The sequence below is a fragment of the Acomys minous genome (genome assembly GCF_964271855.1).
Source record: "Acomys minous genome assembly, chromosome: 8".
Classification (NCBI taxonomy): Eukaryota; Metazoa; Chordata; class Mammalia; order Rodentia; family Muridae; genus Acomys; species Acomys minous.
The window spans coordinates 88,808,357-88,833,396 of record NC_140489.1 but is presented as its reverse complement, the minus strand read 5'-3'; the positions used below and the strand labels follow the sequence as shown (position 1 = coordinate 88,833,396).

General features: G+C 47.6%; 1 protein-coding gene and 1 pseudogene across 2 annotated transcripts in view; one reads left to right on the top strand and one right to left on the bottom strand.

The window, feature by feature from the left end:
- NOL10 (nucleolar protein 10) overlaps window positions 1-25,040 on the top strand; it is an 80,211-nt gene that overhangs the window by 19,981 nt on the left and 35,190 nt on the right. The window contains exons 12-13 of the mRNA XM_084792736.1: window positions 3,227-3,293; window positions 8,639-8,691. Coding sequence (XP_084648862.1) covers window positions 3,227-3,293; window positions 8,639-8,691 — 120 coding nt within the window. The remainder of the gene's footprint in view (window positions 1-3,226; window positions 3,294-8,638; window positions 8,692-25,040) is intronic.
- Window positions 21,523-22,589, bottom strand: LOC311603688 (endoribonuclease LACTB2-like; annotated as a pseudogene). Its single transcript has one exon. The product of its transcript is annotated as an endoribonuclease LACTB2-like (transcript).

Sequence of the window (25,040 nt, the reverse complement as noted above, 5' to 3'; positions counted from 1 at the left end):
CACCGTCTTTATTTTACTGTATTACTGTCTGGGAGCATGACTGTGTGCTCCAGGAGGTCAGAGGACAACTTGGGTGTTGGTTCTTCTTCTACGTGGGTTCCAGGGATTGAATTCAAGTCCTCAGGGTGGCGCAGCAAATGCTTTCATCTGCTGAGCCATCTTGCTGGCTCCATTCTGAGACCTTGTGACTTCACTCACGACCCCAGCAGAGTTCTTGGAGCTGCTGATCGTCTTTCCATGCTAGTGTCTCTGCATGTCCCAGGTTCATCACCTGTCCCCATCTCAGACAAGTAGGGTCTAGAGATGGTCAGTACCTTTGCAAGAATTTCAAGAGAGGGTTTCTGTAAGTTGCCCAGGTTATCCTTGAACTCACTTGTAGCCCAGGCAGACCTTCAACTTATGATCCCCTTGCCTCAGGCTCCCCAGCTGATGGTATGACGTGCCTGTGCTTCAGGGGCCAGCTAGGTTGGTTTGTTTGTTTTTTCAAATAGTGTTTTCTTAAGAATAGTTTGATGTTTCCTCTCTATTCCAAATGTTATTTTTAAAGTAACACAGTTCTGTATTGCTGAATTTAATCTGCCTTAAGCTTTTCATTTCATTTAAGGTTTTTCCCCTACACAGGGTCTTATATAGCTTAGGATGGCATCAGATTTACTGTGGGTGCCCTTTAACCCCTGACCCTTCTGTTTGGCCTCCAGAGTGCATGATTCTACCTGAGTTCCACCATGCCTCGGCTCATTTTTTCATTTTAAAACCTAAGCATTTGCTGGGTGTCATGGCTCATGTTGTCAGTACGTAGGAGGTGACGTAGGAAGATCAATTCAAATTCAAGGCCAGCCTGGGCTAGAGTGAGGCTCAGCCTCAAAACCATTGTGAGGGCACTAGGTAGTAACTCCATTACATCAGTAAAAGGACTTCAGCACAGCAATTACTTCTTTCTTATTCTCTTTTTTAAAAATGAAAACAAAATTAAAGTTTTATTCATGTGCCTGCCACATTGTTCAGGTGGCCTCCTTGGAGCAAGAATTCCAGGTACGTGCGTAGCCAGGGCACTGGGAACTGAACTCAGGTCCTTTGCAAGAGCAGGAAGTGTTCTTACCTGCTGAACCGTCTCTCCAGCCCTATAGACCCTGAATAATTTTCTTTTCAGTATATACACAAATTCTGTAGACTAAAAAGTTAACTTAAAACCAATCCTGAGATGATGCTGAGCAGAAGGCCCACGCCCCTGGCACTCACTACCTGCAATGGGTGCTGGTTTCCACAGGCACCTACTGTGCTTGGTGTAGGGACATGGGCAGTTCAGGCATAGTCCAGTTACCTGCCGCTCTGGCTTTTCTAGCCAGTACTTGAGGTTTTTCAAATTTTGCATTTGGGGGCTGGAGCTTAGTGGTTAAGAGCACTGACTGGTCTTCCAGAGGACCCAAGTTCAATTGCCACATGGCAGCTCACAACTTTCTGTAACTCCACTCCCAGAGGATCAGACACCCTCTTCTGACCTCTCCAGGTACTGGCGCACATGTTGCATAGCCATACATTCAAGCTAACACTCTAACACATAAAATAAAAATAAGTTCTCAAGGTTTTATTTCTAAGTCTTGCAATTTTTTTTCTCCAGAAGTGGTGACCTTCCTCTATCCCTCTGGCTCTGTCTTGGTGTGCACAGGTCTCCTTGAGATTTGTTTGTTCCAGTGACTGTTTAACTTAAGGGCAGAGGACCAGCTCATAGCATTTCTGAATTCTTGGAAACATCACCCTGACGTTTGCAAGGCATCAGTTACACTTTCTGCCCCTTAAGCTTAGAGTTTGGAGGGTTCCTGGAGGACTTGGCATATCTTAGGCCAGTGATTTTTCTGGCAACCCTAACTAATTGATGGGAAGATGCTATTTATGCGGGCAGGGTGTGCTCATCTACAACTTCCACAGTTAAGAGGCTGGCTGAGGCAGGAGGACCAAGAGTTTGAGGCCAACTTGGACTGTGCAGTGAGACCCTGGATCAAAATAATAGCAATAAAGAGTCTTACTGATTACTTTTCACTGTAGAAGTACATACATTTTATTTATTTAGAGATAGTTTCACTATGTAAATAAGGTTTACCTGGAACTCGCTATGTAGCTCAGGCTGGCCTCAAACTCACCATCCTACGCCCACTTCCGAAATGCTGGGGTTGTAGTTGTGTGCCACCACACTGACCTTCTTTCTGAAAACTCCCAAGCCACTGTAAAGAAGGTGCTGCCTTGACCTGGCTCCCATCCTTTCTAAGCACGTGACTAATTCAGTTTGGATATGTTCTTCCAGATCCCTTATTGCTGTGTTTCCTGGGTTGCAATTTTCTGTGACTCTGGCGCCTTTTGTCCCTGTTGGTCCACACCGTCCTCGTTCTTGTTCTCTTCCTCCTTTCCTCGCCCTCTCCTCCCCACTTGAGTGGGAGGGGGCTGGGTGAGTTTCCCTGTGGGTGTTGAAAGAGAACTTGGCTACTGGTTTTCATGAACCGTAAAATAAGCATCCTGCCTGGGCTTCAGCTCCTCCCCCTCTGCCCTGGGAGCACCATATCCTGGTGTTAGTCTTCCGATAATGACTTATGGCGGCAAGAGCTGGCAGGACTTGTCAGCACCACCACTTGAGGAATCACACTGTAATTATAGCAATCAATTTTATTTTGCCACTTTTTGTTTCTTAAGACTAAATGCTTCCTCTTGACTAACAGAGCACCTGGCTCTGCATGGCCTGCTTTCCTTGTTTCTCTCCTTTCCTTTCTTCATGCCTGCCTCCTTTGGGGCCTTTTTTTTCTTTTTAGTTTTCCATAGTATAGTAGACATCTCCCCACATTTAAAGTAGAATGTTGTAGCCTTCATGGTATACTAACTGGTACTCTGGACTCACAGGGTTCCGCGTTGTACTTTGTTGTCTTTGGGTTTTTTGTGGCGCTCCTGCAGTTGCCTTCAACTGTCGTCTTCTACTGTGCACTGGCTCCGCTAAGGCTTTGGGTCTTCTGTTTTGTTCTGAACAGGTCAACTCCCCACCCAGTTTCTTGATTTCTAAAGTGAGAATATTTGATATGTTGATAAGACAAATAATATTTTTGAATATACATTCTTCCCATTAGCCTTATTCCTTTTATGTGGCACTCAGTCGATTGTGTCTCTATTTTATTTTCTGTATGTGCCATTGTTAAAAAGCTATCTTTGATGGTTTTAGTAATTCATTTTTTGCTTGCTGTTTTAGGGGAAAATATTTACTTCATTGGAGCCAGAACATGACCTTAATGATGTTTGCCTCTATCCCAACTCAGGTAGGTGCCCACGGCCCTGCATTTACTTCATCAGATAACATTTGACTTGGTCAGGACAATTCCTGAGTTTTTCATTTACTGGGAAGAAGAAAGGACAGGAAGTAGTGTGGATGATTCAGAAAGGGGCACTCTTCATGACTCAGGGCTCAGCCCGCCCGCCTAGCTATTAGTAGAACTAGTAACAAATGCAGGTAGGCGGCAGGTCAAGTGCTATTTTGGTGTATTCTTTTATGTGATTAGTAATGCTGTGTGGAAATTGAGGTTAGGGATTTGGAGTCACCTGGTAATAAAGGATTGGGGATAGTCTGTATCAGGTACTTTCCAGCAAATTACATAACAGGTTTCCAAATTCAGTAGCACATTCAGGGCCAATCCCAAACAGAGTCTGAAAGAAGAATTGCAAAAACCCTCCAACTCTCAAGCTGTGTCCCCTGAGGACAGACAAACACACACACACACACACACACACACACACACACACACTTCTGATGACGGGATAGACTGCAAAGCCGAAATGTCCCAGTGCACACATGTAGACAATGCTGTTCCAGTGTGTGGGGGGGGGGGGGGCGGGGGGAAGGGGGGCACAGCATGAGCCAGAAGTTGGGCAAAGGCACAGGAGGCTTCCGGGGTCTAAATGTAGAGGGTAGTCATTGAATGGTCTCAGAACCATTCACCTTTGTGGGTGAGGTGATTTACCAAGAAGACTAACAAGAGGTTGTGGGAGAGCTGAAGTGAAAGGACAGGTGGGTGTAGGTGGTCACCTGAGTGGCTGGGTTCCATCTGGCACCAGAGGGCCCACACAGATAATGAGTGGGCTGGTCTAGAACTTCAATGTCTGGGAAGTAGTGTTCTGAGTTGAGGCAGTAAGCACATGTGTGTTTCTGACATTTAAGTATTAGGCAGTGATAGGGATGGGTAGTGATTGTTTGCATTGGGCCAGCACCTGGAGCCACCTGGTGCACCATAGCATAACTGATGCACAGGCCAGCACCTGGAGCCACCTGCTGCACCATAGCATAACTGATGCACAGGCCAGCACCTGGAGCCACCTGCTGCACCGTAGCATAACTGATGCACAGGCCAGCACCTGGAGCCACCTGCTGCACCGTAGCATAACTGATGCACAGGCCAGCACCTGGCACACCATAGCATAACTGATGCACAGGCCAGCACCTGGAGCCACCTGCTGCACCGTAGCATAACTGATGCACAGGCCAGCACCTGGAGCTACCTGGTGCACCGTAGCGTAACTGATGCACAGGCCAGCACCTGGAGCCACCTGCTGCACCGTAGCATAACTGATGCACAGGCCAGCACCTGGTGCACCATAGCATAACTGATGCACAGGCCAGCACCTGGTGCACCATAGCATAACTGATGCACAGGCCAGCACCTGGAGCCACCTGCTGCACCATAGCATAACTGATGCACAGGCCAGCACCTGGTGCACCATAGCACATGTGTCACTAGGTAAGCAGGTGTGTTGAGAGAATGCTCTTAAGTACAGGTTGATCACTGAAGAAGTAAGAGTGGGTCTGATCACTGAAGGGGGCATGTGAGACCGGAAATAGCAGGAGCCATTCCACTTAGAGCGATGCGGAGAAGAGCGAATAGAGAAGCTGCACAGGATTGGATACAGCAGTAGCTCTCTGGCTTTTGGGCTTATTTATCTGTTGTTTACTTCTGTTTTGTTGAGAAAGAGTCTACCTCTATTCCAGCAGCTTCCCAGTGGCCCAACCTGGCTTCAAAGCCATGATCCTTCTGCCTCAGCCTGGGATTATGGGCTGGTGACAGCAAAGCCGGCTCCCTGTTTTTCTTTCATAAGAGTTGGGTAATTCCTGGGGTTAGCTCCTGACTGGTGTATGGCGAAGCCTTGGTTAGAACCTTCTGAAGTGGACTCTAGGTACATGCTACTAGGGAGGAGAAGCGGGTGCCGTTTGGTTTCTTTGTCAGAGTTGCAGGGTCTCGTGCGATGGGTGTGTGGTCACTTCTGCAGTGTTGAGGGGCTCTTGAAGGGGAAAACGCTGAGGTATTGAAATGGCCTTATGTGGATTCTGGGCTACACAGGAAGCCCTGTGAGGCTACTGACATAGACGATGGCGGAAGGGGGAGGAAAAATACTGGGCAGGGGAGGGAGGAACAGTCCGAAAGGGTGGCAGAGGATACCCCCACACACACACACCGTGCTTTCCTCTTTTGTCGTGGCTTTTTTCTAACCTTTATGAAGTCAGGCCAGTCTTCTGGTAGAGTGTCTGTCTCTTGCTCCTCCTGGTGCCATTTAGCTTGTTTTCTATCCAGTGCTGGACCTAACACAGCACTGAAGGATTGCTGGAGTTTTAAAGTGAGTCCCCCAGCCTGATGAAGTTCAGTGAGGTCTTCAGCTTGATGAAGTGTGTTTAGGTTAAAGACCGTGGACAAGCTGGGTGTGCGAGGCACAGGCAAGGCACGTGGGAGAGAAGCACTTGGGAAGGCAGAGGCAGGCAGATCTTGTGAGTTTGAGGCCAGCCTTGTCTACAAACCTAGTTCTAGGACAGCCATGGCTACACAGAGAAACCTTGTGTTTTGGGTTTTGGGGGATTTTTTTGGTGAGGGGACAGAATTTCAGACAAACCAAAGTCATCCTGCAGCCTCTGTGTCAGATCTCACTTCAGCAGACCATGCATGTGGGGAGGAGGATAGGTTGGTTCAGTGTGTTCAGGAATCTTTTACCGTGTGTGGCTTTTTCTGTCAACTTCCAAGAAGCAGTTAGGTGTAAGGCAACCAGGCCAGTAATTGTTTCACAGTCGGGAGCTGGCCTCGCTGGTTGGCTTAGGCTCCTCGCTGTGCTCAGAGGCTCTGCTCTGCTCTGCACTGGGTTTACCATATCCGCTCTTCCTTCCACTCGGTGCTGTTTGACTCACAGTGTGCTTAGTCAGAGGGTAGAGAAGCGAAACCTCCTCCTTTATCACACACTTACTTTTGGAGTAATTCAGGCATAATCATGGCACTTGTTTAGTAATGATTTTCTCTTTGCAAGGCAGCTTAGAGCATTGAGAAATGGTTTTGCCCTCCTGGCTCATTTCCTGGCCCTTATCTGGCTACTCAGGTGGCCTGTTCCACAGCTCCCATACATGGAGCAGCCCTTGCACACAGGCCAGGGCATTGTCAGAGGCAGCACAGCTCTGGGACCTAGTGTGCATGGCATGATGACAGCCTGTAAAAGCAGGATCAGAGGTTCAGAGCCACTGGGAGGAAGAAGAAGGTCGCTTCCTCACTCACCACATAGAGCTGCAAGAGACAGCCTAGACTTTGGGAAATGCTATACCTCTAGTCTCCCAGCGTCCTCCAACAGAGGACGGCTTAGAGAACAACTGCGGGACATGTGCTCACAGAGCTCACGAAGTAAACTTACTGTCCACCTGTCAGTGAGAAGCATAAGATCAGACAGATGTGTCCCTGCCACCCTCTTCCCAGAATGTCTGCCCTGAGTCGTTCCGAGTGCCGCTGAAGCTGCATGTTTCAATGTGGTGCTTTTCAAACGTGGCTGGCCAGCCTCCTGCCTGCCTGCCTGTCTTTTTTCCTTTGCTTCTAACCTTCCAACCCTTTGCAGATTGATTCTTTTGTACATTACAGTAAAGATGAATAGCTAGCTAAGCGATCACACACTGGGATAACACTGCCTGGTGGTTTTGTTTTGTCCTTTCTTGACACCGCTGTGTTGAGCTGCCTACAGGCTTCTAAGTCCCTTTCATTCTCTGTACCTGTATCTCCCAGCCTGGCAGCAGGCTGCAGAGGGCCCAGGGAGCTCACCCTGCGTAGGCTGCTGATCCGCACTGTTTCTGGTTTTGTGTTTTGAGCTGTGGTGAACCTTTCCCTGAAGTATACCCAGATGATGTGGGCTCATGCCCCGGGAGGGTGCTGTCTCACCAGATCTCTGTCGCCACTCACATTGGAGGAGAGTGTCTCTGACTCCAGATGTTGCGGTCTTTTCTTTCTCTAAACAGTTTTGTTTCTCTTGGGAGCAATAAGTGCAGCATTTTGAGAATTGAGTGAAAACACTGTCCTTAGTGCTAGTCTCCTCAAAAGAACCGCTGCTGCTCACTAGAGAGAATGGCTGCGTTAGCTCCCTAGCCCTAGGTTTGAAGTGGCCCTCGTGCTGCTCTTGGAATCACCTTCGCTGTTTGGTTTGCCATTACATTAGAAACAGAAGGCAGGTGAGGAAGGCAACTACGTTGGTGGATTCCTTGTGTTGGGTGGTATTTAGACTACTTACTGGTTTGTTTGATAATGTCAGAAGCCTTTTCATTTTACCTCCTTGAGAACCACATGCTATGGGTTCTGATGATGTTTATTGGAAAGGGTGCCATGCTCACTGAGGTCATACAGGAGCTTATAAAGGATCACGCATGACCTTGTAAAGGGGGTAGATGTCGGCTCATGTCACGTGTAGTCTTGAGAGCCTTGGCTGTTGAACATCTTGCCACCTCAGAGGTGCTTCAGGAACATGGGGGTGCTTGCTGGCAACGGAACCATCTAATACTCGATACAGAGTAGCTGGGTGCCAGTAAGTTGTGGACATCTGGGTTGCTGGCTTCTGGGGATGCCTCTGTTGAATGACAGAGCTGCCCTCCAGCCTGGTTTTGCTGTCTTCAAATGTGATGCCACAGAGACCAAATTAACACCTCTAGTGAGTCATTGCTTTAAAATTCCCTAAAATGTTAGTGGCTCTCTAGGGGCTGTTTAGTGACATATGCTTTGCCTGCGTGTATGTATGTACACAGCATGCACGCCGGGTGACTGCAGTGGTCAGAAGGGGGCATCTGGAGTTACAGACCATTGTGAACGATCATGTAGGTTCTGGGAACCGAGCCCTGGCACCTCTGCAGGGGCAACAAGTGCTTCTAGCCACCACGCCATCTCTTCAGCGCGGACATGTGGGTCTTTATGGGGTAGTTGTGTATAACGCGCCTGTAATCATTTTGGTTTGCAGCCTGCTACTAAGTTTAACACAGAAACTCTGATGCTGGGACCTTTGGCTTCCTTGACTCCTGACTCTAGGAAGGGAGCCTTTCTGTCCGTCATTATTCTCAACTGTACAGCTTATGCACGAAGCTGGAAACCTCCCAGACCTTGTGTAGAACTGAGTGCCTCTTGGAGTCTGCGCATGGCCTTGGCTCACAAAGCCTGGTAGTTCACAGGCAGGGAGTCAGCAGTTCCTGTGACTGGGGGCGTTTGTCTAGAAGTGCAGGACCGACTGGAGGCAGCTTGCCGCTACTGGCAATTCAAGCAGTTCAGAATGTAAAGCGGGTAGAAAAGGGTACTTCTTGCGTCGTGTCTAACTTGCTCATTGTGTTTATTTCTAGGGATGCTTCTTACTGCCAATGAGTCCCCCAAGATGGGCATCTACTACATTCCGGTAAGAGCCAGTGGGAACAGGCACAGAGTCTGTTTGAACTGGTTGTGCTGACAGCTTTTGGGCTCTGTGTGACTTGGCTGCACTGCAGCCGGGTAGAATAGTGTCTCAGCATTCTGCAGGCCAGTTGTTTTGTACTGTGTAGCGTAGGCTTGAAACACTAGTAGTCTTGAGATAAGCTTTGCTGTTTGTTTGGCTAGAAGTATTTCAGAATCTAGAACTTTCAGTTATTGGCTAAGCAGAGGTCTGAATCAAAGTTACAAGTCTAGAGTTGTGGCTCTCAACCCTCCCAGTGCTGCGGCCGTTTCATACAGTTCCTCATGTTGTGGTGACCAACACCGTCGCTACTTCCTAACTGTAACTTTGCTGCTGTGGTGAATCATGATGTAGCCATCTGCTGTGAAGGGTATCTGAAAGGGTCTTTTAACCCCAGCGGGGTCATGACCCTCAGGTTGAGGACTGCTGGACTAGCGTTCTTCTACTTACCTCGTTGTAGATTGTTTCTTTTAGAAATAAGCTACAGTGAGAGAAGCCGCATCATTGGGACTATCAGTGATGACGTATAGTTTCTAGTCTATGAACTGTTCTTCCACACCGGGAGCCTCCATGCTTTACCTTTTAGTCTATAAAAGGAGAGAAACAGATATGTTCTCTCAGTCAGGAAGGCCGCCTTCGTGTAGAGCTGGCATTGGCTGTTCTTCTCAGATCTGGGGGGAGAAATGAGTGTTGCTGGATGAAAGGACTTGAGAGCTGTGGACTCCCAATGCTCTCGGCCTCCTGTCATGGAAGTCCCCTTGGAGTAGCTCAGCTGTGTGGGGACCGGTTTTCACCAACCTCCACCTATTGTCTTAGGTAGTTAATGCTGCAGCACTCTGTAGTGTTTGTTCTGAGTAGTAATAAAGCGAAGGCTGTTCAAACAGGAAGCTGCTGTTTTCCTGCATTGTCATGTGCTCCTTTCCCTTAGCCTCACAGATGCCGGCTCACCCATCTTCCCGTCGCTTAATAGGCATTTGTTGGTGGCATCAGTCTTGTGACAGGCACCATGCTGGATGCCTGCAGCAGCACAGTACACAGGCCATCACCGTTGTTCCATCCTCAGGGTTAAAACAGGAAGAAAGGCAGTTTCGGGTCTGCATCATGAGCAGGACTCTTTGAGAGCGCCTGAGAGGAGAGACCCTTCCCCCAGCATGGTCTAGCTGCCTGTGGGGAACTCAGTGAACTGCCCAGAGTGACTTCAGGGAGAGACTGGAGCTTGATCCTGTGGGCTAGATTGGGGGGTGGGGGGGTGGGGGGGTGAGCCTCAGAATGGAAGTAGCATCTCAGCAACAGGAGAGTGCCTGGAGAGCTCAGGGAGAAAGAGAGTCTCATGAGACAGAGCAAGTGCCAGATCGGAAGGGTCCGTGTGTGTGTGTGTGTGTGTGTGTGTGTGTGTGTGTGTGTGTGTGTGTGTGTGTGTGTACGTGTGTGTGTACGTACGTACATATACACACACACACAAACACGTGAGAGGTGCACAGGGAGTCTGGCCCACCTTGAGCAGCTGGCCTTGGGAAAGGTTGTTTGGCTGCTACAAAGAGTATGAGATAGCATCTAAGTGGGAAGCAACCAGAACAGGCTGTGGCAGTCCCCACAAGGAAAGGCAGTGCTGGCCTGTCCTTTTCAGCATCGGGACTTTCCTAGGACAGTTTGAATAAGGAGCAAATCTGGCTTGGAATCCATGTCTGCCTGTAGAGATGTGGTGGACCATAAAAACTCTTTTCTCTGTCCCACCTTCCCTGAGCCTTTAGGGAACACTGTTAGGTGAGGAGAGGAATGCAGCCCGCCCCCCCCCCCCCCACCTCCTGTCAAGGGTGGCTTCTTCCTCCTCCTGTGTTTATCTTGAGCAGCCACGCATCAGCGCAACATGGAACGGAGCTCCAAAGTGCAGGCTGGAGCACAGCACACAGTAGCCGCCAAGAGCCTGGGTACCGAGAGGTGTAGAGGAGGCCACTGTGAGTTGGGAGACAGACTTGGTAATGAGTTTAGATGCTGGGTGGGAGGAAAGGGAAAGAAACAAGGGTAGGTTCTGCCAGGGCAAATATGTGCATGCTGATGTCATTCCCATCCAGGAAGAGATGGGTGAATATTAAAAATACTTTCCTTTTGATGTTTTTTACAGAAACCTTTTGCAGAAATGGCACAAATGTTTTAATTATACAAGTAATGTATCATCCATGTTCTTTTTTTCTTTTCTTTCATTTTTTGTTTTGGTTTTGGTTTTGGTTTTTCAAGACAGGTTTCTTTGAGTAGCTCTGGCTGTCCTAGAACTCACTCTATAGACCAAGCTGGCCTCAAACTTACAGAGCTCTGCCTGCCGCAGCCCGCCAGGTGCTGGGATTACAGGCGTGCACCACCATGCCCAGATGTATCCACCTTCTTAGTCTCATTGTTTTACAAATTATGAGGAGAAAAATCAACATATTCTGCCCCCATAGTATCATAGCTGCTACTAATATTTGAAAACATTGTCTTTTTGTTATATTGCTAAGTATGCGGTTTTTACCTTTTCGCTTTTTGGTTTTGCTTGTGTGGGTTTTGCTTGTGACTGGGTCTCGTGAAGAAGCCTAGGTTGGCCAGGAATCTGCTATGTAGTCAAGGCTGGCCTGGAAACCCCCACCCCCACCTCCACCCCCATCTTGCCTTTGCCGCCTGCCCCTGCCTCCCTGAGTGCTGGGATTAAAGGCACGTGCCACTGCACCTGGCTCTCCAGTGTATTTTATTGCCTCTCATGTGCAGGCTAATTTAGCATTGAGGAGACCCCTTATTCACGTGTAATTCTTTGGTTCTTTCCTGGCCTTAAGCACTTTGCCCCCAAACTGCACCCAGGACGACGGTGGGTGATCTGTTTTTGTTCCAAGGATTGGGGACTTGAGCAGCCAGAGCAGAGCAAGAGGGCTGAGTGGCTGGACGGTGAGAAGCTGCCCTCTTGATTCACAAGGCCCTGAGCTTCAGCTTGGTAGTTGAGACTTGACAGGTGGGTGTGAAGTGCGTCCAAAGCCCTCCTCTCCCAGGTGCCGGCACACATGGGACCAGTGTGCGCAGAGGGCTCGCTAGACCCCGTGCTGAGCTGCGGCTTGCCCTCTGCTCTCCTTCCTGACGCCCCTGCCTGCCCCGCCGCTCTTGCACCAAGTCATATTCGGCAGCGCCATTTGTCTTCACTTGGCACCTGCTCTTCTCACTGCTCCTTCAAAGCACAGAGCGAGCCCCGGGGCTGAGAGCCTGCCATTTACCAGGAGATTAGTATCAAACTTAAGGAGCTGCATTTGGCTCAGAGGCTCGTTTGAGGCCTGTGGAACTAGAGAACTGTGTGTTTAATACATGGCTTGTGCCAAGTTTTGGAGGTCTGACCTGTGATTTGTATGAACATCTTATAAATCAGTTTGGCCATCCCACACATCCCTGCAGGCTGTGCTGTGGAGAAGGCAGCATGGTGTTCTCTCAGCTTGTTCCTTTTGCCCTAACAGCTGATAGCATCTTTCCTGAACCCTCTGGAGACTAGCTCAGTTCCTGACTTTAGCACATGCCCCACCCCCAACACACGCACGCACGCACGCACGCACGCACGCACGCACGCACACGCTAGTCCTCTGAGACCGAGTGGGTTTTCCCTCATCCTCACCCCACTTTCCCAGGCCTTCCAGTGTTCTCTATCAAGAGAGGTTTGTTGTGTTTGTTTCCTCACTTGCTTCAGCATCTAATTTATCAGTTAATTCCAGAAACCAAGGACAAGAACAGCTGTGACTCAGTCCCAGCTTAGTTGTACACGCACCTTTGACAGCTGCGGACTCCTGAAGGAATCCACCCAAGTGTGGGAGACAGCCACCTCAGAACCTGGCCCAGGGGTTGATTCTCTAGCGGAAACGTCCCTGACCTCCAAGCCTATGTACAGCAAGCTCCTATAGTTGCTGGCATTGAAGTCCCTGGGCTCCACAGCCAGGAACCCCTGGGTCCCGAGCTGCCTGCATGTTCCATAATGGATGTGCATGCATATCAAAGGAAAATATATCATTACTTGTTTTTAAAGCTGTTTGATTTAGAAAACAAAAATAACTCAGTTAAAGCTACATGTTTTTAATTTTGTTTGAAACATAAATTTAAGCTGCTATAAAGATTATATGAAATGCCATTTAACCTACTTTTCAATCCTGGCAGTTACTTTATTTCAAAACAGTTTATTTTTAGGGGGAAAAAAACTAGGTATATTTTCTGTGTTTTTGTTTGCTTATCATAAACCAGCAAAATATACTGATTAAATATTTTAACATTTACTATTTAATTTGAAATTCGGAAGGTATTTTGAAATCATAGTCCCTACAAATAAGGCAGAGTTAAAAGCACGAAGGCGCTAGGGAGATGGTTCAGTTGGCAAATGCTTTCTGTGCAAGTGTGAGGACCAGAATTCAGATCTTTAGCATTCGTATGCATGCCAGGTGCAGTGGTGCGCACGTGTAATCCCAGTGCTGGGCTGCAGAGACAGGCAGATTCCAAGAATTTGTTGGCCAGCCGGTCCAGCCAGAAACTCAAGTTCCAGGTCCAGTGAGAGACTCAAGAAGCAATGTGGAAAGCAACGAGTGCATACCTGGCATTGCCCTCTGACCTTTATATGCACGTGCACGTATACACCCACACGTATAATCACTAATAGTTAGAAAGCACACAATTCTTTGAAAAAAAAAAAAAAAAACCAAACCCAGGGACTGTTGTCTAACCTGCACTAGTGCTTCCATGTCTGGTAAGAAGTGGTATTTGAGCCTGAGCAAAACTGACTTGGCACACAGAGGAGACAGGGTTCTCAGCAGCAGAGCCTTGTCTCTGTCTTTCATATATGAATATTAATGCATATCCCTCTCATAGATAGTATACATATATTTTTAAAGCGATATATCTGCTCTCACATTTTTAAGACCTGAGCCTGGACTAGCCTGAGCAAGCTGCTTTAGGGGACGTTTTCCTTTGTCTGTCTGTGGGGCATCTCTGAGAGACCTCCAAAAAAGTTATCCTGCTAACTTTTCAAGAATCTGTGAAGTTGACTCTTGCATAGACATAGTACAAAAAAAAAAAAGCATTTGGAAACTTTAACAACCTATTAATTAAGCAAGGGAACCAGGCATATTTCATAACCAGATCCTAAAAGAAGCCTAGAAAAGTAGAAGTTCACAGGGAATAAAGTTACATTGAGTGGAGATGTGCGGGGACACGGAGGAAGCTATTCTGGGGTGGGGATGGGGGGGGGGAGGTGGGGGAGGTGGGGGGGTGGGAGGTGGGGGGGGAGGTGGGGGGTGGCTAACTGACCACCAGACAGCTTTTGGCAGTCGTTTTGCCTTGCTTCTAGCTACCTGTGTCAGTTGTAAAATGGATCTCATGACATCAGAATCAGATAATCTTGAAGGCTGTACTGTAGACCAGGGACCAAGCAAGGCTTTATCAGAAAGCAGCACACTCTCCCTGATGGCACAGCTGAGTAGCTGTGACACAGACTGTATGGCCTGGGGAGCCCTCACACCCCACTGTGCTTCTCTGCTTCTCTGCGGACCACACCCCCACCTAAAACATGGCTTGAAGGGAAGTTGTTACTTTTCCCCAGCACCCAAAGCAGTTTTGTCTCACCCTAGATCCTTCTGTGTTGAAAACTAGTGTGAGAAGTCTGACCGCCAGATGTTGGGAGCTCTAGACAGTGGTTGTGAATTTTGACAACGATAGTCCACAGTGCTGTAACTGTCTTTAGACCAGACTGGCAGTTTGCAGTAGGTGTTTTTTGTTGTTGTTGTTGTTGTTGTTGTTGTTGTTGTTTTTCCCTGCTGCTGTATTGAAATTCAGAAGTGGAGCCTGATGTTGCAGTCTGCAACCTCAGCTCCGTGCTCTGGAGACACATTCTGATGGATCGGCAGCACACAGCAGTGCAATGTGATGTAGCACCTGTGTTTGGGAGTGCTGACAGATTTCTACACCTAGAACTTTGTTCCAAAGATTTCATGGTGGTTCTGTTTGCAGAACAGATGGGCTCAACCCTTTTCCTAGAAAACCACGAAAGGAGACCATGAAAGCCAAGGTTATGTTCCTTTTGCTGTGTGTTTATTGAAATTTCTGCAAAAATTGCTTTGTGTGCAGGGCACAGTGGCCGCATGTGAAAGCCTGACATAGGCTCTGCTTTTCTTCTCTGTGGACCTGTGCTCTTCACTGGAGCTGCTGGAGGTTCTGTTCAGGCGCCTTCCTAAGATCCGGGGTTCAGTCTGCCTGATGGGCCCTGTGGAGTGGCTTCAGCTCTCTGCCAGCAGTGCAGGCTCCCCGGATGAGCTATCTGTTGGCACAGTAGTATGTGCTCAGTTCTTGTTACTGTATTAGTATGCACGTAAATCTTGGAAATGATTGATGACATTTTCCTATAAGAAGGCTTATTGAATCAGGACTGTTGGACTCGGTAACAGAAGTAATTTTGTTAGAAATCGCAGTTTTATAGGACTAGTAGCAACATATTCCTTCGGTTTGGGGAAGTAGTGCCATAGGCAAAAAGAAAGCCTATCCCCCGGGGTTCCTGCCAGCAAGCAGAGGCTACACAAGACAAAACACAAGCCAGACAAGTAGCTGCCGAGGTGCCCTCCCCACTCCAGGCGTGTCAAGTGTGCTTTGAAGGGAGGAGGAAGCGTTTGAAGCCCAGAACAGAGAGCAGGAAGGGATCTCTGGGGTCGACCAAGCCAGCACCTTGATTTCTAGCTGAGACATCAGGCAGGTTATTTGTTCAAGGTCAGATTTGTTAGCTGGCCTGGCTCTGGCCTTCTTCCCTTCATCTGGATCACGCAGGGGAAGGAGCTCAGATGTTAGTTAGGTGGAGCTGAATGAGGCTCGGCCTTGCCGCTGACTCGCTTTCCTTCCCAAGCTGTTTCCTGCTCAGGGTGAGAGTGGGGAGCCAGAGCATGTGCTCAGCCTTTGAGCATTTTCAGTCAGGCTTGTCTTTTGCTGCTTCCTGGGCACCTGTCTTGGATGAACCTTGAACTTGGAGAACTTTCTCAGCCGAGAGTATTCAGCTCCGCTTCCCAGTTCCCTTCCCTTCTGCGTCTGGGACCGTGGCTAGTGATGCGCTGATATTGGGAGCTGGGGCAAGACAGCCATGCAGCTATTTCTGATGCTCTCTGTGCTTGGGATGAGCAGCACACCAAGTGACATCACACTGAGAGGGCCTCTGGGCATTTCAGATAGCGGGGCTCTGGGCATAAGTCGTCTGCAGAGGGAATGCTCCAGAGGGTTTTAAGGTTTGATTTGACTGTAGTCCTGGGGATGGACCCTGGGCTCTGACACATGGTAAGAAGCCTGTCATTGCTAAACTGTAGCCCCAGCCCTTTTCGTATTTTATCTTGACATAAATTCCTACCAAGATTCCAGGCTAGCTATGAATTTACTCTGCAGTCAGGCTGGGCTTAGTCTCAAGATTCTTAGTCTTAGGCAGCCAAGTGGCAGGAACAATAGGTCTGCCTTACTAGACCCAGCTTGCTTTTCTTAGTGAGACAGAGTCTTTTTTTTTTTTTTTAATTTATGTGCATTGGTGTGAGGGTGTCAGATCGTGGAGTTACAGACAGTTGTGAGCTGCCAAGTGGGTGCTGGGAATTGAACCCGGGACCTTTGGAAGAGCAGCCGGTGCTCTTAACCACTGAGCCAACTCTCCAGCCCCGTGAGATAGAGTCTTACCGTGCAGCCCAGCTCCAGGTCTTCCTGCCTTCACCTTCTAAGTATTGGGATTACAGGCATATGGTGCCACATTACCCATGACATTTTAAGTTAATTTTTATGTTCCATTTGATTATATCCACTTGACTTTAAAACCTGATACCTGTGTAAGAGTTTAAACCAATGAAATTAAAGTTAAGAAACATTAAACATAATGACTAGAATACAAAAGGGGGAAGATTTATCAGGTGCAGTTAGAACGTTCAGAATGGGCCAGGAAGACCTTAGCAGCCACATCAGTGAAAAACAGCAGAAGGCTTTGGTCAGCCATTGAAGAGCAAGAACCCTAGAGGCTTCCATATCCATGACGCGGGATGCACGAGAAGACGCGACCGTGAGGCAGTTCTCCTGCGACTCTTCACATTCGTTGAGAGGCATTTCTGGTAGCTGTGGATTGCCGAAACTCAGAAAGAGGTTCAGGAATTACTAGGTACAACCCATCGCAGAAAGCATGTTTTTAAGACGTAAGAAAAAGTGAGCTCTTAAAGGCAGCATGTTGAGGTGAGGAGAACCAGCCAGCTGGACTAAAGAGATTGCCCATCACTGAGTGTGTGGGACAAGACCATTAGAAGGACAGACACACGTCAGAGCTGCCCAAGCAAAGAGAAGGCAGCATGCTTCACTGTCCTGTGAGTTCAGATTTGTCAGTGGTTTAGAGATAGGTAATTTGCAGGTGTCTTGCTGTGTAGTAAATAAAAACGAGACATCTGCTTGATTTTAATCTCCAAGAAAATCAGAAAGGATACTGTTGCTCATTTATGTTTATGAAGTGAGAGGAAACACACAGTGTTAAGACGGCAGTGTGTGCTGTTTCCAACTTTACAAGGAGGAAGTGGGAGCTTCCTAGTCTAATCTAAACACTCGGGCAGTAACTGTATCTGTGACATTTTTCTTAGCAGAGGAAGCCCTCTCCACTTCCCATCACGATTATTGGGTCACAAAAATAGCAGACATACCTAAGGCATTAATGTGTGAAAATCAGGAAGCAATTTTCTAAGCATCCTGCCACATTTGCAAACATTAATTTCAGTTCTGACTGGGTTAAAAATATGTAACTTAGGCATGGAAATCTTTGCTATACACATGGCATATGTTCTATTATGTTACTGTATCAGTGATTCCTGGTTTTGCTCAAGTGGGTGCATGCCTGGCAGGTCATTCTTGAAACGAATGACTTCCTGTCTGACACTGGTTTGAATCTGATGACCACCCAAGGCCTTGCCCACAAGCTCGGTCCTTTTCTCCATCTTAGGGCTCTCCAGGCTGTCGTTCTTTGGAAGTAAGCCTTGCATGCCAGTTTCCTGTGAGTGAGGTCACCGAGGAGCTGTGTTTGCACTGCAGTTGGATTCACCTGAGAGTGTTAAACTGGAGTCAGATGGCGGTATCTTTTATTAACATGCCCAGTAGCTGTATTTTCTTTTCTTAAAAATCGAAGGCAGAGGGCCAGAGAAATTTGGGCATATACAGAGCAAAATAAGAGAACTGGGGGGTTGGTATTGTCTGTCCTTCCCTCAGTGGTCCCAGCCCCAGCAAGTCTGACTTTGGGCCCCTTTCCTAGGAATCATCCCCCATGAAGAGCAGCTTTGTGTGGCTTTGCTTTTTTTTTTCATTTTCATTGTGTAATTTTTATTTCTTTACTTACTTAAATTTTAAAAGGCAGAATCTTGCTGTGTAGGCTGACTGGCCTTGAACTCCCTGCCCACCTGGCTTTCTTTGTTTTGAGATAGGGTCTCAGTTGTGTTGCCTAAGCCGACTTTAAACTCCAGCTCTGGAGCAATCCTGTCTCAGCCTAAGTAGCCATGACTAGAGGTGCACACCGTCACAGCCAGCTTACTATGTTGCTGCTGTCTTAGGGACTGTTGGTTGGGATGAAAAGATGACCACTGAAGGAAAGGGTAGTATGCTTGTCCCTCTGTCTTGCATGTCTGTCCGTGACCACGTGCCTCATTCATCTGGTCATCGGGTGCTGGACCGGTTTCCAGCTCACAGCAGGACAGTGAGAAGGACATCGCTCTTATGCCTGCCTTCCTATCAGTCTTCTGTAGCAGAGTGGCACGTCTCTTGCATGTGCTGAAGCCATGCTGACTCACCATCATTAGCCTGAGTCCACAGCTTGCATTAGTTGGCCACTCCCAGTGTTGTGCATTGGTGGATTTTCACAGAGGTACTGTACCGTTGTCTACAATGATGGAGTCCTATGAAAACCTTGTGTGCTTCACCTCTTCCTCCCTCTCTCAGCCTTGCAGGCCCAGTAGCTCCTGACCTCTTGATTGTCTTACAGTTTTGCCTTTTTTTCTAGAATACACATTTCCATCTACTACATAGTCATTTCAGATTGATTTTCCTGTAGTACTTTGCTTTTAGGTTTCCCACATGCCTCCTTGTGTCTTACCAGCTTATTTCTATCTGTTATGTCAAAGCCTATTGTGCAGATGTGCAACAGTTTGTTCCTTATTTACCTATTGCTGTGACAACAAAGCTACTCACATTGTGACCATAGTCAGGGAGGAGAGGGGACTGCTGGTGCTCAGCTTACTACTCAGTCTCACTGTGGGCGGGCTGCCAGTGCTTAGGGTGTGGGTCTTCTCAGTACACACGCACGCACGCACGCATGAGCACACTGTGCCTATGCTGATGGCGCCTTTGGGGTCTGCCATGGTCCTTCTGTACTTGGGGTGTCCTGGCTCATACTGTATGAATTCATGATTTCCTGGTACTTACTATACCCAGGGTTACCTGGGATGTGACCAGGATGCCTAAAGAACTGAACTTTTTTGTTTGTTTGGTTTTGAGACAGGGTTTCTTTGTGTAGCCTTGGCTGCCCTAGACTTGCTTTGTAGACCAGGCTGGCCTCAAACTCACAGAGATCCACCTGCCTCTGCCTCCCTGAGTGCTGGAGTTATAGGTGTGCACCACCACACCTAGCTAAATTTTGTTTTCATTTTCATTTTTCCTTAGGTAGCTCATGTGTGACTAGCAGTGGCCATGTTGGAGTCTTGCACAGTACAGCCATAAACATCCCAGAATCAGGCTCAACCATTAAGCCACACAACTTAGACTCCTTAACTTCCGTCTTCATAAATGACAGATGAGGTCAGATGAAGTTTCTGTAAACCTTTCTTAAAGGGTGCTATACATCCTGAGAGGCCCTGGCAGGTAGGTCTGTGATCGCCTGCTTCAGTTCTGCTTCAAAAATGAGTTTCTCCTTCTGGGTCTATTGGTGTGCTTCCTCCCATTGGTCCCCTGGTCCTCTTCCTTATTACATATCTACTTTTGCCTTGGTTGCTAAGCACCCCAGGGCTAAACCTTTGCTTCCCCCTGAACAACTGCCTCCCACCAAATTGCATAGTTTCTTCCCTGCCCAAAATCTCCCTCCTCGCCCTTTCTCTCTCCCACTGCCCTTCCCACCACCCTCCTTTTTTCTCTTCCTCCTCTTCTTCTCCTTTTTATTCTTAGTCTCAGATAAGGCTGAGGTTGTTTGCTTGTTTGTTTTTATATGGAGCCTCTTTACAGCCATGATGATGGTTAGGCTTTCCTTGGTGCCTGGAATCTATCTTGACACATCACTAAAAAAAGATTATTAGGACACACACTCTTCCTTTTCACAGCCCGCACAAACATCGTCAGATCCTTCATACGGTCAGGTGAGGCAGTCTCAATTAACCTCAGGGGGAAATGTGCACATTAAAGTCTCTCTAGTGCTTTAGACATTGGCCACGTTTTATCTGATTGAATCCAGATTGGTGGGTTTTTGTGGTTTGGTTGGTTGGTTTGTTCCTCCACCCCCATTTCTCCTTTGGCTTTATTTGAAGGACATAAGTCTTTTGCTGGGTTTAAAATGTCTTCTTCAGGATCTCCTGGTCCCCAAGCATGTCCCCCTGGAGGTAAATGAGCAACCACTAAGGTGACAAGAGTTTTTGACCCTCCTAGGATAGCACTGTTAAAATGTACAATTTTGAGAAAGTACCCTAGAATGTTTAATAGTTTTATTCTTCCTTTGTTTTTGTGAAGTTTCCTTCCCTGGGTGTTTTGTATATTATAGCACCCTTGGTTTTACATAAACTTAAGAGCTGATTCGGAAAGCCCAGAGAATGTGCTGAAAACTTATTAGCGTATCCTTTGTTGGCAAGGAAGTCAGGTAGAAAGGAAGCAACTGGTGTGCTGACAACCAAGGACAACATGCTAAACCATCTGTGATTCTTGGCAAAGTGAGATGGTGGGGAGTGCTCACTTCCAGGTGCATGATCAAAGAGATAACGCCGTTCCTTCTCCAGGGGTAAAGTTGGCCTGGTGCCTCTCATGTCCAGGGCCTTGTGAGGTTGGATTGGAACAGTAAGGAGAATGTAAGAAGAAAAGGCTTGGAGCAGAGGACAGCGCTCAGCATCTTGTTGCTGCAGGCTCTGGTGTGAACTCTAGGAAATGCTCTGGAATCAAGTGCAGTATGGTGATAAACATCAAACTGTGGTCTGTAGCCGAGGAGCAAGGCCCAACTCCTCTGGAAAGAGCGGATGGGAGCCCTTTAAAAGATCTGTTCTTCTCATTCAGCCCACACTGAACGAGGCCTGGTTAACATTCCCCTCCTCCTCCTTGTTTGGCTTCTCAATCAACATTGAAGGGAAATGAAAGCTGAGGAGTTTTTATGCTGTTTAATATTCATTTGTGGGGCTGGAGAGATGGCTTGACAATTAAAGGCCGTACTGTTCTTCCGGAGAACCTGAGTATGGTCCCCAGCACCCATGTAGGGCAGCTCACGACTACCTGTAAGTCCAGCTCCAGGAGCTTCATTCTGGCTTCCAGAACAGTACACTCATGTGTGCAACCGCCACACACACACACACACTTATTTAATTAAAAACTTTAAAAAACTGTATGCCATTCATAGTTTTCTAACGTAAAGCAGATAGAGATATAATGTATTTTTTTTTATTCCACTTTCTTTATACGTCAGCAGCTGTTCTCATCTATTTTTAGGAAACAGCAGCTATCCAAATGGATAGGAAGACATTTCCTGTGGTTTGATTTGTATTTGTGTTGCTTAGAGATCCGTAACATCTTTTCACTTAGGTATCTTCTTTGGAGAAAAGTTCATCGTCCACTGTGAATTGGGCCATTGGCTTTTAATTGTTCCGTTTATAGTTATTTGGTAGGATAGCATACTCCTGGGTATATGACATGTTTCAGTCTCTAAAAGTAAAACCAGACAGAGCTTCTGATCGGAAACTAGAGGACAGCTTTCCATTTCTTGTCAGGACTTGTGATGTAAAATGTTTTGCCATCTTTCTCTGTTTTTTTCAAATGAAGTAAGATTTTATGCTCTGCCATCTTAAGTAAATTCTCTGGAAATTCTTGTAAATCGCTTTCACAAGTTCAGTTACTGTAAATGATTTCTCAAAGTTATCACGGAATAACGTAATAATTTGCTCTTCTCGGTTATTTCTGTGAGAAATATATTCCAGAATTTTAGCTTCAGCATTATAGATTACTGGGCCATGTCCTGGATGTATAATGTCAGCTTTGATTTTTAGTAAGTCTTTTAGTGACTTCATATAATCAGAGCGGTCTTCAGAGACCGTTGTCCCTTCTCCTAGGATGCAATCCCCAGAAAAGATGGCGTTTTCCTCTTCCAGGAGTAAAGCCATGTGATCATCAGTGTGGCCAGGAGTGTATAAAACTTTGAGAGTGGCTCCCTCTGTCTTAATCAGCTGTCCGTTTTCTATATAAACATACTGCTGTGCTCCGTTTGCTATAGTTTCTTCTCTCTGAGGATTCCGTCGAAGTTTCTTAATGCTGTAGGTAGTGTCACCGCCGATGTTTTTACAAATATCTACTATGCCTCCGGAATGGTCATGATGCCAGTGAGTCACCAGAATCTCCTGGATGGTTGTGCTGAATTCCACCAACGCTTGCTTTAAACAGCTGCTGCACTCTGGAACTGACGGTGCTCCGGTGTCAATGAGGATCCTCCTGCTGCCGGTCCCCACCAGGTACATGTTGGTGCCTTGCAGGGTCATGGGACCCGGGTTACAGCCCAACACGTGCACCACCCGACTGGACAGCTGCTCCATGCGCTGCAGAGTCACAGCCATCTTTACCCTGGGTGACCGTGGCGCCCAGCTCGCTGTCACTCTGCTTACAGCTGTCCCCCCGGCCCCGTGGGCAAGGCGGCGGTCACGTTGCTTTTCATTTTTACCTCATGAGTTAGGTTTGAATCTCTCTCTCCATCTCTCTCATTTTGTTTTTTGAGACAGAGTCTCTATTTGTCTCTTAGATGTTTTAGAACTCACTATGTACACCAGGCTGGCCCTAAACTCAAAGAGTTCTGCCTGCCTCTGCCTCATGGATACTGGGACTAAAGGCCTGTGCCATCATGCCTGGCCCTAAATACGTCTAACTTTAAATACCTGAGACAGATGGTTTGATGAAGGCATTTTATGGGTGGGTATTGTTGTTGTTGTTGTTGGTTTTGGTTTTGGTTTTTTGAGACAGGGCTTTTCTTTGTAGCCCTGGCTGTCTTGGAGTAGCTTTGTAGACCAGGTTGGCCTCTAACTCACCAGGATCCGCCTGCTTCTGCTCTCGGAGTGCTGGGATTGCAGGCGTGCTCCACCGCACCTGGCTTCCTGTTTTTGAATAAGGTGCCTCTTCACATAAATTCCAGGGTTCACTTGAGTGTCATTCTGCTTCCCCACTTGCTAGTGTGGCAGAAGCGTTGGTGTTCACGGGTTCCTGTGTTCTAATGCTGTTTGGCTCCTAACACTGCAGTAGACCTGCCTGCAGTGAATGTTTGCTAACAGCTTCCTTGACAAAATCTGAGCCTTCAAGCAATGTAAAAAGCAAAAAGGTAAAGGGATGGCCCGGTTTTGTGTCCTTTTGTCTGCTCAGCTAGGAAACTACTCTCTAGGCAGTCTTCTCGAGTATGGGGTGGGGCCTTGCAAGTCCTTGGATCTCTCTGGCCTCCCCTGTGGCTCAGCTTTGCCAGGAATGACTCCTGGAAGTTGGCCCTCAGAACCAACTTGTTGCCCCCAACTCCATTTAATAATCAAAACTTGAAAACAAATGAAATGATATAAAGAATGATGCAAATATGAGTTCTACAAAGCTGAACACCTAATGTAGAAAGCATTTCAGTGGTGCTCTTGGTGTGCGTCCTGAGACTCCTGCCGGAAGTGTCAGCTGGATCTAATTATGAGGCGCAGTCTGCGTAGTGTCATTTAGAAGGAGCATGTTTCAGGACAGGGAACCTAGACAGCCGAGCTTGCACGAGCCCCTAGACAATGTCTCCATCTGAAAGACAGGGATGGTGGAGGAGAGGCTTCTAGGTTTTCAAAAAAACAACGTCGTCAAGAACTCTAGTGTTTGCCCTTTAAAGGGTATAATGCAGTGGCGTCTCATATAGTCAGAATCATGCAGTTGTCACCACTGTCTAACTGTGGGGTGTTTCACACCAAAAGGAAGCTCCCGTTTGCCTCTCATCTCCCCTCCCACATCCCACCAGCCAGCCAGCCATCTCCTTTCTATCACTGTAGAGCGGTTTCTGAACATTTCATGTAAATGGAATGACGTAATAGATGGTGCGGGTTTTGAACCCGTTGTCAGGGTCCGTCTGTGCTGTGGCGTGTGTTAGCTACTCCATGCTCATTTTCCCCCTTCTTCTGAGTAATAGATTTAGTTGATTCTGTGTGCATAGCACTCGCCCTTCCTTTATCAGTGGCTGAGTATCTTTATGACTTTACACAGGAAGCTGTTTCTAAAGGCAGGCTCTAGTCTCCCATCTCTAGCGCATACAGGGTGTGTGTCACCCCCGTGTGCCCCTCACCCCATGGGTCCCCTCACCCTTGTGTCTTGTCATTGTGTTGTTGTTGATGATGTTGAAAACTGGAGACTTTAAAGATAACATGGAGATTATGGAACTCAGTCCCCACCCCCACCCCATCCAGAGCCTGTTTGCTCGGTAGGGCCTCTGGACTAACTAGAACGTTTGACTTCTTTGTTTTACGGAGCCACAGAAGTCTCTGTTTGCCTTGCTTAATCATCAGTTAATGATTGAACAGAGATTTCTTTAAATGCTTGGAACCAGCAAGTCCTCCAGCCTCGAGCAGAGTGACCTTGTACATGCAAGTCCGATCAAGTCAGTCCTGGGCCAGAGCCCTCTGGTGGCTTCTCTTTCCCTCGGTAAAAGAGAAGTGAGCGGCCTGCAAGAAGATCCCTTTCCGCTAGACCAGGCAGCTCTTTTTGCTGACCTCAAGTCAGGCGGTCCTGACCACACAGCCTTTGCAGTTGACAGCTGTGCTCTGCAGTTTCTCCCTGTCTGCCTCTCTGTGCAGTCACGTCAGTAAGGGGTGGCCTGCCTACCTCCTCTTCTTCAGCACGTTTCCCACCCGCTTTCCCCACAGTGCCTGTTCACAGCACAGCCTTTTCTTCCATGATGCTCTTAATGGGAATCAGGCTCCTGGACGGCAGGGTTTCTGCTGAGCGTTGCTCACTTTCCCTGCCGTGGAAGGCAGTTGTGCTTGATGGTCTCGGTTAGATAAGGGCATCTTCTGCAGTTCGTTCTTGTTTAGGAATGAGGCAGTGGAGCGCTGCCTAGAGATCGGTGT